We start from the raw sequence: 14913 nt of genomic DNA, 5'->3' as shown, positions 1-14913 counted from the left end.
TAGTCAACTTTAGCAGGGGTGCATAAACTTATTCTTACCACTGTATATATGTGTGTTAATGTGTTTGTGTTCACCTCTGCCATGTGAGGTCTTCCTCCAGGAAGATGTTTCTACTGGCCTTGCGCCCCCCCACCGGCGTTCTGGGCTCGCTGGGCTCCACGCTCACGGAGCAGGGGGAGTCAGACAGCGCGCTCAGGTCTTCGCCGATGGAGCCCGAGTCGGCCGAGTGGGCGTAGCTGAGCGCTATCTTGCGACAATAGGTACAGGCCCGCAAGTCTCCTACGGCCGGGGAGAGAGAGAGAGGACGAGAAGAGAGCGAATAAGAAAGAGAAAGAGAAAAACAAGAGAAAGAGAAAAAAAAGAGATAGATAGATGGATGGATGGATGGATGGATGGATAGAGAGAGAACGAGAGAGAATGAGAGAACGAGAGAGAGAGAGAGCAGGAGTAAATGAAGGGGCAACCAGAACTGACATTTTTTTTATCATTATCAAGCTTAATTGTAACACATGAACTCCAAATCAGTCCTTCTGTTATCCACTGTGTTATCTCATGCTGCCTCCCCCTGTGGCCCTCCCTTTCGGTGTGTCTTTTGGAAGACACCTCGGGCCACCTCTCCCCGTGGTGCTTACCGGTGTAGCCCATGAACTTCCCGGGGATCTCCTGATTGCAGCAGCGGCTGCAGAAGATCTGGCCACAGAGCCGGCAGTGGTGGCGGCGGCGGAAGGTGGTGAACTTCTCGTTGCAGTCGTAGCACTCTTTGCACTGGCTGTCCGGCATCCAGTACTGCTTCAGGTCACTGTCCTGGTGTGGGAAAAGGACACAAACGCACCCGCAGGGAACCACTTAGGCTCAAAGGCTCTTGTGTGTGTGTGGGGGGGGGCTTGTCTCCCTGTATTCCCTGTATGGACTCCCGGCCTTCCCTTCCCATGCCTTTGAGATATAACATCAAGAATTTTGTGATTAACTTCCATGCGGGGGGATAAAAACAACGAAATGGCTCAGATTTCTGAAGGGCAATTACGGTCACTGCCATTAAAGGCCCAGCGCTGTGGAGGTGAGCGCGATTTAGGCTTAAGCGTGAATGTGCACGGCTGCCTTTAATACCTGACTCTTCCCCTCCATGATTTCTTTCAGTCTTTTCAGAGCGGTGCGCAGTTGAACTGCTGTGCGTGGATCATGACTGCTGAGCGGCGTCTCCGATTTCCTGCGGCCTTCTGTGAAAAGGGGAGATGGATGGATGCCATGAAACTTGGGAGTCTGTACCTGATTTTTCATTGTAAACCTGGGATCACATGTATTAAGTTGTGTTCCAAAGCTTACCTTGCACCTGACATCAGCATTTTATAATCTAAACAAATCTCAGAAGTTGTGTAATGTCTAAGATACACAGTTACAGCAAACATCGAAAACATATCAAAAATATATTTTTTACGACTCAAGATGATTAGAGAGTAAATAGGCTAGTGTTAGTTTTAAAGTTCAAAATCACATCATTCCAGTTATTAATGCCTGGGTGGAGATTAGACTAAAACAATCCCTGTTACTGATCACTTCAATATAAATATAAGCTTCACACACAATACATGCAAGCAAACAAAAATGCTTGTATTAGGCTGAGTTCTTAAACTATTCTTTATAAGAAAGCGGTTAAAAAAATGATACATCAAGCACATGGTTAATTTTTGGGCAAACCACAAAGTGCAGAAGGGCCCTTACCTGGCCAATCCACTGTAATGGAAAAGACATGAGAATGTATGTTACAGCCTCCACTTTAACATATCCGACCCCAAAGCTGAACCATTTCACAGATCTCAATCTACAGCAATGGATTGTAGGTATTTTTCAAGTCTTTGAGACCATGTAACGTCTTGATGTCGTGGTGTGAACCAGCTATGCAAAATCACTTAGTTCAACATTCCTCATTATATTACGGTGTAAATATAAATGTATTAGAAACAGTACATTATACAGGTTTAACACACTGAAATAACGCAAGTCATTTAAAAAGTATAACATGAAAAAACATTAGATAGATTTTTAACGCCTCAGGAGATAATCTATGGGCAAGAGAAGCAAACAATAAAATGTCTACTAAGAAAACACATTGCATTTTAAACACTTTGGCTGTTGTACAACTCAGTAGAATTTTAGATGATTGATTAAAAGTTCAGTCCAGAAATACAAATTGGAATGCCTGCCGTATTTTTCCAAAAAGCCATTATCGTTCATCTTTGACCTGTATATTGATGACAAGACAGACTTTTTTCTAGTTGCAGCAGATAATTAGATCCCTAAACCAGTATAAACCACCATTCCAAAGGGAATAAATAGCACTACAAATAAACATGCATACTGCCTTAGAATGCCATATCTCTGCTAAAAGAGTTCAGGGTGCGTTACCGGAAGCAGTGGAGGTCCGCCGGAGCGGGTCTAGGTGCTGCTTGCGGTGGGACCCGGGATGGTTGGAATGTGAAGGACTGGTGACCCAGGACCCTCTGTCTAACTGTGGGGAGGGGACCGGCACATCGGCCTTCTCCAGAACCGTCGGAGAAGGAGCCCGCCCCTCTTCTGCATGTGCACGTAGCAATGTGTACACACACACACACACACACACACACATGCAAACACAAAAGTGATGTGTTCAGAGAAACAAATGTCATAAGATTGCTCCCAAGGACCCTTAAAATAATGACATAATTATTACATTACTATGTAAAGGGTCAAGTATGAAGCAACTGTCTTTATTTAATGATTCAATGTTAAGAAAGGGTAACAGGTATATGTTAAGGGTTAAGGTTGCAATATATATAAAAATATATATAATTCTAGAAGTTGGTTGATTCAAAATAGTACTGCCATACACTACTCCTTATATCACCAAGACACTCCCTCAGTGACTTCCTTTAGGACTTCACATCAAGAAAAATTTGCCTTAACCATAGAAAGGTGAGACGGTATAGTGATATCCTCTTCAAAGAAACGAAAATGGGATTATAACTACACCTTGTATCACCGAAGACATGAGATGAAATAACTTCCCAATCAGGGGAAATCTCAATGTCTTCTACCGCACTCATTAATATCCAAGTTTTGCCAACAACTTGGAGATTATACAAGGTGTATATATATTATACAACTATGCTTTTAACATTGCTTAGTAGCTTCAAGGGAAAGTGGTTGACGATAAAGCACTCAGACTCATTGCCAGTCACATGAGAGTTTGTTCGTAGCCTCTTTAGATTTCCATCACATGACCTAGCCAGCACCAATTAAACATTGATTTTCCTTTGGAGTCTAACTCAAAGCCATGTTGAATACTTTACGTCAGCATTACAGAGAATATTCTGCAATGTCATTGTATTTTTCGCATTCCTAAACCTGTCGTTTGCTCCTGCAGCTATTTCAATTTGTACATAAAAAGTTTCTCAAGAATAGAATGCGCCATCACTTCAGGGAATTTTTGACCATACATTACTTTCTTCTGGTTTACTTATGTCCCCCCACTGTGGGGGACATTAGCTATACCTCAAGCCACTAGTGTTCGCTCATGAGAAAATGTGGTTTAAACCCAAAATAAAACAGCTTAACTTTTAGCACATTTAAGAACTGCCGACCCACAGTGGAGCCAAACGAATTGAGGGGTGTGGAGGCCCACCTTTGTTGCTAAAGCGGAAAAGGTTGACGAAGGAGCTGTACGCAGAGCGCAGCGGGGGCTCATCCTGCTCCGGCGTGAGCGGCTTGAACTGGGTCAGGTGGGAGGGGCTGGCGGGCGAGAGGACAGGCGGCACGGTCAAGTCAGTGGAGGACGAGGAGGAGGACTTGTCGTCGGCGGCCATGTCACTGCTGATGCTGATGAAAGGGAGAGCACATAAAACAATGGGCATGGTGCATCACTGACCTTTGAGAGATCATCTCAAGATCCTCAAAACGTTTACCATTACGGTCTATGAAGAAGGAAAGGAAAAAGGCTTGCAGCCTTTGCTGGTCTTTCGTTGTAGAAAACCCCCAATGCATATTTACAGTAGTGAAATTAGGTTGCAGTATTTGCTTGCTTGCCTCTAGCTACTGTTATTCAACAACTGTTTATTTAAGATAAGACTTGATTAGGTTTTGATACATAGTGTTTGATAAGCTGAAATTGTGTCAATAAAAAATAATTTCTACATTTAAAATGACAATAAAAGGCACTATTCACACATGTGGTCAACAAGATTGGTTTAGAAGAGGATATAAATCATAGGATCGTGTTCCCGTTTAGCCTGTGTCAAAAGGTAGCAGGACAGATAAAAGCATCCGATGCATTAACAGACATGCAGAGACACTGATCTGGTGTCTTTAAACACTTTATAATCATGATGACCAAAGATACATTTACTGAAAATATTTAAAAACCAATGCAAAGGACCTTTGCGATTGTAATGCAGAATGATATTGTTAGTGGTTAGAGTGGCAAGGACTAGGCTTTTGACAATGGAAAACATGCATTTACTACTACCATTACAACTACTGCACAAAAAAGAACATGTATTTACCACTACTACTACTACCAGACACTAAATAACCTTGTCCAAATTCAACATCTGTGTGATAATATTGCAGTTCTATTTGGTACATATAATTGAAAAATATGTAAGCGGTTTTAACATACTGCCTTTGACAGTAAACGCATACACTTTAATATTTTGCTATATTTGTTATCGGATTGAATACCAAGCACTGGTATTAAATAGAGCATTGCTCTATCGAACAATATGTCCTTTTTTACCGACCAAAGGAAATCCCTGTCTACAAGGAAGCCCGTTTGTTTTATAAGATTTGTCGATTATAGAGCGGTTGTTTGACAAATCCCCTGCCTGGTCTCTCCCTGTGAAAAATCAATCATGTGATGATGGAAACGGGCCTCGAGTAAGGTGGACTTCTGACGGCTAATGACCATGTCCCCCCTACCCACACACACAGTGACAGGACACAATGAAAGCTATGGCGTAAACGAAGAAAATAACAACAACTGTCAATCCCCGACCGTGGGTGTCTTTAATAAATAAAACAAGACTGCAGCTCGTGTATGTTAACTTGTTATCCAAATGTTGGCTTACTGGGAACTGGCCATCTACAATGAAGTAGCCAGAGATAATGTACCTTGTTATCCAACGCCAGCTCAAAACTGCAACTTCGTGGCTATACTATGTCTCCCTACGACCAGACCAAGACAACTGTATTCATTAAAGACTGGTATGAGGCTAGAGAGACAAGTTGCAGCTAGTAGCTGACGATAGCTAACATTAAGCATAGCATCATCTTCTTACGTACGTTACTGCTAGCATTAGTGGTACATTGACAGAAGATGTTGAACACACAGACACACGGCTCAATGGCAGAAACAATTACAATTTACCTGTGTACTGTCTGTCACTTCATTGTTTCTATGACATTGACAAAAAAGCTGATCTACTGGGTGGGAAGCCGAGTCCCATACAGGAAGGGGAGAGCAGAGCAGTCGAACTGTTGTGATCACGAGACAAGGCAGAGACAGATAAACTCCGAGTCAATGATCGATCCATTAATTACGTTTTGATTATTTTTTAACATTGCATGTAGCTGTTTTTATGTGTTTAATAGACAACGGATTCAAATTGTATTGCTAGCCTTCACTTATAAACTCCTCAATGATGAATTGTTAAAAGCATACCGTTAAACAGACCCTTCATCCCGTGCCAATAGAGGGCGACAAAGCGTAACATTGGGTTGGTTGCCTACAACCTACATCCATGCCTAAAGCCCTCTATATATACATGTATACATATTATTTATCACTCAAGACTAGCTGAAAATCTAAATATCTGAATATATATATACACATACAGTATAAGCATACATCCAATTCAATTCGAGCGCGAACGCGGAGAGCGCATGCGTGTTACTTATCGGTGACCAGGTGATAAGCCACGCCCCTCGTGTTTGAGAGGAAACGGCGGGTTCTTGGATACGTTGGACTTCGGTGGACGGAAGAATCTGTTTATCTTTTAATTGACCAGCGTTAAGGATTCAACTGGTCTGGCTGATAAGCAGCACGGTATTTGATTGTATAGGTAACATATTTGTCGGGTTGTATAATTTAGGTGAGACAAATTGACACTGAATTTGAAATGAGCTTCATGGAAACGCAGTGCTGGTTTTAATCTTTTATTAGCTTCATCTCCCGACTCCTCAGCCGAACACCCCGTCGACCCGCTCACCATGTCATCGGGGATAAAAATGACCACCATAAAGTTTTCGAAGCAGAATGATCTTGGAGTCTTGGCCTCCAAGATCAAAAACAAGATGCTCAGTAAGTGTGCCAAGATGTATTTTGCGATTGTAATAATTGTCTTGCAACGACAGTAAACTATTAAGCACACACAGTTTGGCATAACAACATCGCGCTACGGTTACATTAAATCAATTGGCCAGCAGTTCTTTTTGCAGCTAGATTTCATAAAATATAAGATTGTTTGTAGTGTTTGTAAGACAACTCATAATAACTTGGCTAGTAGATAACGTTTACTCTGCGGTCTAATTCAAGACAGCAGATTAAACAAATATAAATTGATTGACAGTCAATACAACCACTCTATTTTCTACCATCTTGTCCATGTATTTCAAATTCACTGTCAGTGCCAGGACTAAGGCCTTGAAACTGCAGCCTCCTCTATTGCAGAAACATGGTAGCATGGTAGTGAATAATACTTACTTATTCTGTACACCCCTTCTTACGTCCAACCAGATAGTTCATCTTTTTTTAAGATCTCTTTGAAGACGAACAACAGGGCATTAGCTGGTGCTCTGCAGGCCCAGAGAGAGAAGAGCAACAACCTGCAGATGGAAATTATTGGCCTCCTGAAACAAGTGGATGCTCTGTTATTCGAAAGGGCTTCCATGAGATACAAGCATAAACAGTTGGTAAGTGTTTCCTGCAGTACCTTGTTTGTTCTTTTTCTTTTTTCTGTTCTTTTTCTGTTTCTTCTTTTTACATTTATTTAGCAGTTTCAAATCATTGTGGTGATACTTTCGCAGGTTCGTATGGTAAAAGAACTCAGTAGCAGCACCATGCATCAGCTAAGCAGTATGGCTGGCATCCTATCCTCAGAAGACGTGAATATACCTTATAATATAGTTTAATATTAATTGTGTTTAACATGCTGTCCTTTTTGTGTCAGAATAGGATGTTTCGGTGTTCAACTGTGCTTTATTTATTTTTATTAGGATGACTGTAACAACCAACAAGACGATGCAGATGGTGGCGATGTTGAGAATAAAAGGTAAGCAAATTTAACTGATAAGTGTGTGTTTACTCAGCAAATATCAACAAAAGCTTGACATTTTGGGGATTTGTGTTTTTTTTTTGAATGAGTGCCATCTTGTCCTCTATTGTATTCCTCGTCTCCTTCCTTTACGTTTTAGTCTATTACCCTGCCAACCGCACCCCTTAACTGAGACACATCGCTCACCAACCAAAACACTGGTAGATTTGACTAATACTATCTGTGGTGTACAAGGCCAGCCATCAAACGATATGGGTGAGTAAATAATGCACATTTAACAATAACCTATTTTTGATAACCCACACCCATTCTTATTCATCGTTGTGTATTTTCCAAATGTATCTACTGCACAGAAATCGATAAAGAGGGGGAAAGTACTTATGATGAAGCTGGACAGTTGGCCCGTTGGAGAACAACCAGTCAATCCAGTAGCTTGAGGGACGATGTGGAACGGTATTCCAGGACTCAGCCCAGATGGGACAGTCACTCTATGCTGCCTTCGTGCCCTCAAAACAGTCACACCCCTGCAGCTGTTGTTGCATCTGAAAACAAACGATTGAGCGTTTCTGTCGATCTTCAGAAAAGCTCAGCCCAGGAGTTGACCACCAACACCGCCTCCAACAACAACAGCACCACCACAACCACTACCAACACCACCACCTCCAACAACGATAACGACCACAGAGGTGGACAGGAGGTGACTGTGCTCCTGAACACCACCATGGAGATGACTGTGAGGGACGCCACTGAAATAATTATTGTGGACACCAAGAAGAAATCCAAAAACACAAAAGAGCCTAAGATTAAAGACCACGGCGCACCAGTGGTAAAGGCGAAGAAGGAAAAGAAGAGAAACAAAAAAACAGGGAGGCCAGAAGACGGAGACTCTACAGAGTGCGGGTTAGAAGAATCCCAACATGTGCACACTGCTGCTCTGCCACTATCAGAGGATCATAAACAAGAGGCCTCCGGTACACATAAGGTTGTGTCTCGCATCCCCAGATTTGGCAAGGCTAAAGCTTGTGACGGACCGAACACGATACAGAAGAAACCTCAGAGTTTCCCGAGTATTGCCTTACCTGAGCATAGCGGCTGTGACGTCGTAGAGCCTGACAGACACGTCCCCACAGTCAGGGAAGATGCAAGATGGTCACCCAATAATGTTTTTTCAGAGGACGGAAACGCTAAAAAGAAATTAAGAAGGACTAATGTCGCTTCAAATCCACCAAGAGTAATCAAAAGGAATATCCCTATCCCATCAATGAACCTCTCTTATGCTGAAACACGAAGAACATCTAATGGCAAAACTACAGAGGAAGTAGACACCGCCTATAGTGATGCATTCAGCGGCCAACTGCTGGACAGTCAACAACTTCCTGTTGCCTCTAATGACAACACACCTTTTGAGCTTGGGGGCGGGGACTGGGGTTTTCCAGAGGCTGGTCACCCTGAGAGCAAGGATCTTAACCTTAACAGAAAACTCAGGAAGACTTTTGTGGTGACAAAGGATGGGTCCCCATGGGATAGCTTCTCACCAGATATCAGTACTGGAGTTAGCATCCTGACGCCATCTTCAGCATCTCCGCGTGGGTCAGAAGGACAAGATGCCTCAGTTGCAAGTTTACCGAGGCAGGTTTCGGAAGCCACTCTACACAGCTTCTCCGGTCCTAATTACTGTGACAAAGTAGATGGTTCGGATCAGACCCATTTGCCACGCAAGCGCCCCTACGAGGAAGTTCAGGGGCACGAGGCCACCTGTTCCAATGGGATAAGAGCAGCATGGAGTGAGCAATCAGCATGTCCTTTCAACGTCAGAAAGAAGAAAGTAGAGAAGAGTAGGCACAAACAGAGGCACAGCCCTCAAGGGTACTGGCCTCAAGATGAGGAACTGCCACCTAACCAGGACGACATGCAAACAGAAAAGGTTGTTCTGGACAGTACACACAAAAAGCCAATTTTGTCCCGAACCAGAACCAGAACCAGCAGAGTAGCTGCTGGTGCGAACAACGAGGAGTCGCTTCAACACATCACTGAGACGGTCGATGTCTCTCCGGATACTTGGGTTCCTAAACTGCTCCCACCACCGTCCCGTTCCAAAAAGGGCAACAGCAAGAAGATCTTTTCCACTTCCTCCGGCACAACAAGGAAAGACTTTGTGGCCTTCGACAACAAAAAGATGTCAGATGTCCTTGTGAGAGACGGGGGGATGGACCAATGTCTCACGAGCCTGCTGCTGGATGAGAGGCCGCCATGGGAGACCCCAGATGTCAGCCTCAGAGATCTTGATATGGAGGACCACTATGTCCCTACTCCCAAGAAAGCCGTCTTGGCCACAGTGACAGGGTTGAAGGAGCCGCCACCAAATACAGTCAACGCTTTCCCAGGTTAGGTGGTCCTCATAATGTCCATCCTAGATGTTGGTGTTGGGTATATTGTTTGGTGAAGATTTTTTATGATTTTAAGAAGCCTTTCTTCAATTTTTTCTAAACTAGGCACAAAAATTAAGGACATTTGTGTTTGGTAGATTATTTCATTGTAACAACGCTTTTTGGCAATTATTTTGTGTTGCTGAATCCTCGGACGCCAGCCTTCCGAGTTGCACTTTTGACATTATTTCCGGTCTCGGAGCATTTATAGCGTTCCCGTCGGTCTTTGTGATTGTGTCATGAAATTGGCTAGTCGTTGTTTATTGTTAGCTACATTAGCCTCTTTAGCAAACCAGCCCGAAACAAGGTCACATATCTAGGTGGACACGCCCACCTGTGATGTCATAAGGGACAGATTTCCAAAACGGCTTGTAACGGCTAATCAACCCACACCTGGTGGCATGTCATGGGACCTTTAAAGGTTTAGTGGTGCAATGGTGCAAGGTGTAATGGAATGTGTGCATTTGATTTTGCGATTGCAGTTGAAAATTCAATGTGTTCTGTTCAAATCTGTTATTTTAGCAAGAAGAGGTTTAATGTCCGTTACCAACACCATTACAGACACTGGAGATGCCGGTGGTCGAACAAGAAGACCAAAGGCGTCTGTGAACTACAAGGAGCCCGGCCTAACGTGGTGAGGACCACACCTCTGTAACACTGGTGGAAAACCTCTCAGATTGCAGTCAAAATTGAATTGCACTAATAAAATATTGGGATCTTACAGCAAATTGAGGCGCGGAGACAGTCACACGGACATCAGATTCCTGCACGCTCCTATTCATAAGGAAAACAAAAAGAAGAACCAGACCAAGATGGCGAACAAGCAAAGACCAGAAAGCAGTCTTAGTTTAGGTTTTTTAGTAGATGAAAGTCAAAACCCTGTTTGAATTTCTTTTTTAATCTTATCTAAGTTGAGCGTTGACTCTGAAAATAATAGACAAATGATCAACAAATAATATGATGAATGGATATTGTTCTTGCAATCAACACTCACTTTTAGTTGTGTTCTTTGAGTTTCTTTGTTGCCATGTTTGTAATAGTCAGTTCGTACAGGATGGGGTGTAAATTATTAACTCTTAAGCTGTTCACCTGAGAAGTCTGTGTTGCTGTGGGCCAGAACTTGCAGTAGGTCAGAGGCGGTTTTATGATATTCGGGTTTGGAGAAATTTGGTTTTATGCTTTACTTTTTTTTTGGGACATCCATGTGAATGGAATAACATTAACCATCACCTATTTTTGAGTAACAGTTGTTTATCCAGAAGAATTGTGCATTGAATTCATTAAATGTATTGTTTTTCTTATACAAATGTAGTGAAGTTCTTCATGACACAGTGGATAAGGGGCCTGTATTGTTAATGGTAAACTCGGTTCATTGAACTAAATAGCTGTGTGTGTGTGTGTGTGTGTGTGTGTGTGTGTGTGTGTGTGTGTGTGTGTGTGTGTGTGTGTGTGTGAGTGTGAGAGGGAGAAAGGCGGAATCGGTGTCAGGTTCTGTATCCTAGGTAGTAATTGTTTCTGCTCCATAGTTGTGAGCCAAGCTGACCTGCTCTTCCGCTTTAAGGTAGTCTTATATTTCATCGTCTTTTACATTTCAATCTCATACCCATCTTTGTGGTGCTTGCTGCAGCCCTGTTGTCTTTCAGAATTTGCACTTGAATGTTTTTGTTCCTGAAAATGGACGAGAGGCATTTGAAAAAAGATGTCAAGGCACTTTTGTGAGTAAATGCTACAGGATAATCTTGTCAGCCAATGCATGTGTATGGTATATCTTTTTTTGACAGTTCTGTTTGTTTAACAGAAATGATTATGTTGGACAGAGGCTCAGAGAGAATGCCTTTGATCCGAAGGGGAAGGGAACCTCTATGCTGGATGATCTGGTAGGCCTACAACAAAGAATAAAAGAACAGTATGCTGATGGATCATCAAGTTCCCTTTATTTTGGAGCTATTCAGATTGTCCTTTATCGATATTGATTAGCACTCATGACTCTAAATGGAGATACACCAACTCGTGTTCCATAGGGAAACCTTTATGTGTGTGAATGTGTGGGTGTGCGCACTACAGGCTCATTGTGACCTTGCCCTAAGAGTTGCCCTTTGGTGGTTAGACCAAGATGAAGGCCAGGACATCCTGGACACAGACATTATGTAAGTTATGGTTGGAATGGTATAGGCCAAAGTACTCCTTCATATAGATGGAAGCAATATACCACAATGACACTGTATGTAGCAATTCAATATTATTTATCCCACTTTGGTTATATGAATTGATTATTGTGGTAGTAAAGATCTTAATATGTGCCATTCTGTAATAATTATTTAATTATCTCCAAGGATCATCTGTGGAAAGTGGGATTGTGAAAGTAGTTATCGAAGCTCTCAAACAGGAGATTTGTTCTTTAATACAGCGGAGCAAAAAGCTTGTCAGGAAGTAACAAGTACCCTAACCATCTTGAACGGGAGGCTATGATCTTGTCGTCTTTTGCTGGGATTGTCCTGGTAAGTCATACACACTTTGCAGGCCTACATTTCACAATCTTTATGACTGTACAGTCAAATAAAAAATACCTTAGTTAGAATTTTTATGAAGTAATGTCATATTTTATTAACCCGTCAAGATGGTCATCAGACAGCAGTTAGAATAATGTTAAGGGACCATAAGTCTCTAGGAGTGTGTGTGTTATTAGCCAAGAACTGCCTGTGACGAGACATCACACCTGGGGATGCCCACCCAAATGTACATTGTAAGGGCTATTCACACTCACACCTGGTGGTCTAATAGGGGCCCTCTAATGAGCTGACCGCTATCTTTGAACGGTTATTTTTCTACCCCTATAGGATGCTCTTCCTGTGGAGGAGATACTGGCTCTTTACAGCTGCAAACCGGCCGCCTCTCACTCCAAGCACCAGTCAAAGGTAGACGGCAATAGACCTTTGAGGAATAAGTCCCGCCTCCGAGGCTCTTGGTTCCATGTTTAAATGTCTATGGAAAATAACATGGGGGTTTTGAATGATCGTACGTGACAAACTATGTGGCAAAGAAGTAAAAGCTGCTCAGGTTTTGAACTACATACTTTTTCCATCTAGATTCCACTTGGGTTTTGGATTGTCGGTGCCGTTAAAGTAGTTAACTATTGTGAAGAAGCGTTATGTAAGTCCCATGCCAACTCCCGCCTCCCTAGCAAGTATGACGTATGAAGTCTGCGCAGATCAGAACTAGCTCCCGGTTAGCATTAGTAATAGTTAACTAACTACTTTAACGGCCCGACAATCCAAAACCCAAGTGGAATCTAGATGAAAAAAGTGTGTAGTTCATAACCTGAGCAGCTTTTACTTCTTCGCCACCCAGGGGCGTTTCTAGGTTTCTGAAATAGCCGGTGCTTAGCCCAGAGGGAAAGGGAAAATACGCGCATAGCGCGCCAAAAATTTTTTTGTATGCTTTATTGCGCATGCAAATTTTTTCATAATGCTTTACATAAATGTAAAAATACGCAGTTTATTATAGCTTTAAATATCTTCCTGACTGCTGTGCTGCTTATCCCCAGAAATCTAAAGTTCCATTCAAGTTATTTCAGAGTAAAATGAATACAAGTGAGACAGACCTTACATATATATATATATGACTGGAGATAGGAGAACTTGAGGTGGTAAACAGTCTGGTTATGTTTGTAAATCTTTTATTCTCTTGCAAGAAGGACTATAAGGACTAGGCTACTTTGAGTTGCCCCTGGAATTCCATGTTTGTTTCTAGTGTAAAGCAAGCAAAAAAAATAAAGGAATTTAATTATTATTAAATAATATCCGGGGTTTTTGCCCCAAATGAAACAACCTAGTGACGCCACTGTCGCCACCTAGAGTTTGTCACGTACGATCATTCAAAACCCCCATGTTATTTTCCATAGACATTTAAACATGGAACCAAGAGCCTCGGAGTCTGGACTTATTCTTCAGAGGTCTATAGTCTCCTGGCTGTGACTCACATCCGTATGTTTTATTGCTTTGTTACCCTTCCTTGAGATTCCCCCTGACGTTGAAATTATAAATGAAATGTATAATTATTATTATTATTATTATTATTATTATTATTAGGATGGTTGTTTTTTAGGTTTGATCTAGGTTAGTTGTTTCAGCTTTATAATTGTCTTCTACTGTATATAGCCTACATGGCTTATGTCTACCTTTAACTTTGTCTTCTTTGCCGCAGAACTCCATCGTGCATCCATTCACCCTGTCCTACCACCCCTTTGCCATGCTCTGCTCCTACAAGGCCCTGGACCACTCCAAGAAGCACAGTAAGCCTTCTTTAGTTTAAACCAGGAAAATGACTAGAAAGTAGGCCTATTAATCATGTTGCTGTTGTTGCTTTTCGGTAGGTCAGAAGCTGAAACGGTGGCTGCTTGAGAAGTCAAAAGCTTCCAGTGGCCAAGCAGCCTTAACGCAGCTTTCATCCTCCGCCTCATCCTCACGTTCTTTTCTAAGTGTAAGTATTTCATTGAGATACATTTTTCTGGCTACTAATCTTTAGTTTCTTAGTCATAGTTCATCACATCTGAGAGATGCTATTGTCTGTGGTTAGACCATTTTTTTTCTTGTCACTGCACAGTCACAGTAACAATATACACATTACAATTTTACTACACAGAATGGTCAAAACTATTAAATAAGACTGAAGTAAACAAAAATAACAAACAAAATATTAAATTGAATGGGCCTACACTGCCATCTAGTGGGGTTACACTTTTTTTGTTATAGTTTGAGACAATATTTTATGTTTTTATCTCCTCTGTTCACCTCTTGCTTCCAGGACAGCGATGAGGTCCAAAAGAACAGAACAAAACACTATGAGGGCTCACTAGAGTCCCTGAGGGATTAAGCCTTTTGTTTATGAATCAAATATGATAACTTTCTAATATCCCGTTGTCCAATATGAATATAATGTTTCTGCATTAGTAAAGTATTTGGTTCTCTACTATTTTCATAGTCATACTGAGATCGTTTTAATATTTCAGAAAGTTAAAGAAATAAATAAGCTAGCTTGTGATATCCATGAAGATGTTGAGCATGCCATGATATTACAACAGGATATTTCGCTGAACCGTCTTAACCTTAGATAAACAAGCTCTTAGGTGATGACACTGCGATGCGCTCCTTTACGCTCCTCAAAAACAACATTGTAGCATTGCC

General features: G+C 41.9%; 3 protein-coding genes across 8 annotated transcripts in view; 2 read left to right on the top strand and 1 right to left on the bottom strand.

Moving 5' to 3' along the window:
* Positions 1-5476, bottom strand: part of pikfyve (phosphoinositide kinase, FYVE finger containing) — a 28133-nt gene extending 22657 nt beyond the window's left edge. For all 5 annotated transcript variants that reach the window (XM_079732626.1, XM_079732625.1, XM_079732627.1 and 2 more), the window contains exons 1-6: positions 5399-5476; positions 3659-3852; positions 2404-2571; positions 1108-1217; positions 633-804; positions 75-279 (exon numbers count right to left, since the gene is read on the bottom strand). In XM_079732626.1, the coding sequence (XP_079588752.1) occupies positions 75-279; positions 633-804; positions 1108-1217; positions 2404-2571; positions 3659-3839 (836 nt within the window). In that variant the 5' untranslated portion in view covers positions 3840-3852; positions 5399-5476. The remainder of the gene's footprint in view (positions 1-74; positions 280-632; positions 805-1107; positions 1218-2403; positions 2572-3658; positions 3853-5398) is intronic.
* A 539-nt stretch (positions 5477-6015) lies between these two features.
* On the top strand, positions 6016-11002 carry sgo2 (shugoshin 2). Of its 2 annotated transcripts, none has more exons than XM_079731692.1 (8): positions 6016-6331; positions 6767-6942; positions 7057-7134; positions 7246-7301; positions 7444-7559; positions 7658-9688; positions 10292-10364; positions 10455-11002. In XM_079731692.1, the coding sequence occupies exons 1-8, from the start codon at positions 6241-6243 to the stop codon at positions 10615-10617; spliced, it is 2784 nt and encodes a 927-aa protein (XP_079587818.1). In that variant the 5' UTR covers positions 6016-6240; the 3' UTR covers positions 10618-11002. The 2 variants fall into 2 exon arrangements, with proteins under 2 accessions (XP_079587818.1, XP_079587817.1); XM_079731691.1 differs by having other exon boundaries at positions 10253-10364.
* Positions 11003-11722: 720 nt separating this feature from the next.
* Positions 11723-14602, top strand: c9h2orf80 (chromosome 9 C2orf80 homolog; the record flags this gene model as incomplete). Its single annotated transcript, XM_079731817.1, has 6 exons — positions 11723-11877; positions 12138-12228; positions 12568-12645; positions 13934-14021; positions 14103-14209; positions 14534-14602. The coding sequence occupies 6 exons, from the start codon at positions 11723-11725 to the stop codon at positions 14600-14602; spliced, it is 588 nt and encodes a 195-aa protein (XP_079587943.1).
* Between the last annotated feature and the right edge of the window lie 311 nt (positions 14603-14913).

The sequence above is a fragment of the Pollachius pollachius genome (assembly GCF_949987615.1).
Source record: "Pollachius pollachius genome assembly, chromosome: 3".
NCBI lineage: Eukaryota > Metazoa > Chordata > Actinopteri > Gadiformes > Gadidae > Pollachius > Pollachius pollachius.
The sequence above is the reverse complement of the archived record's forward strand: the minus strand, read 5'-3'. Positions and strand labels throughout refer to the sequence as shown.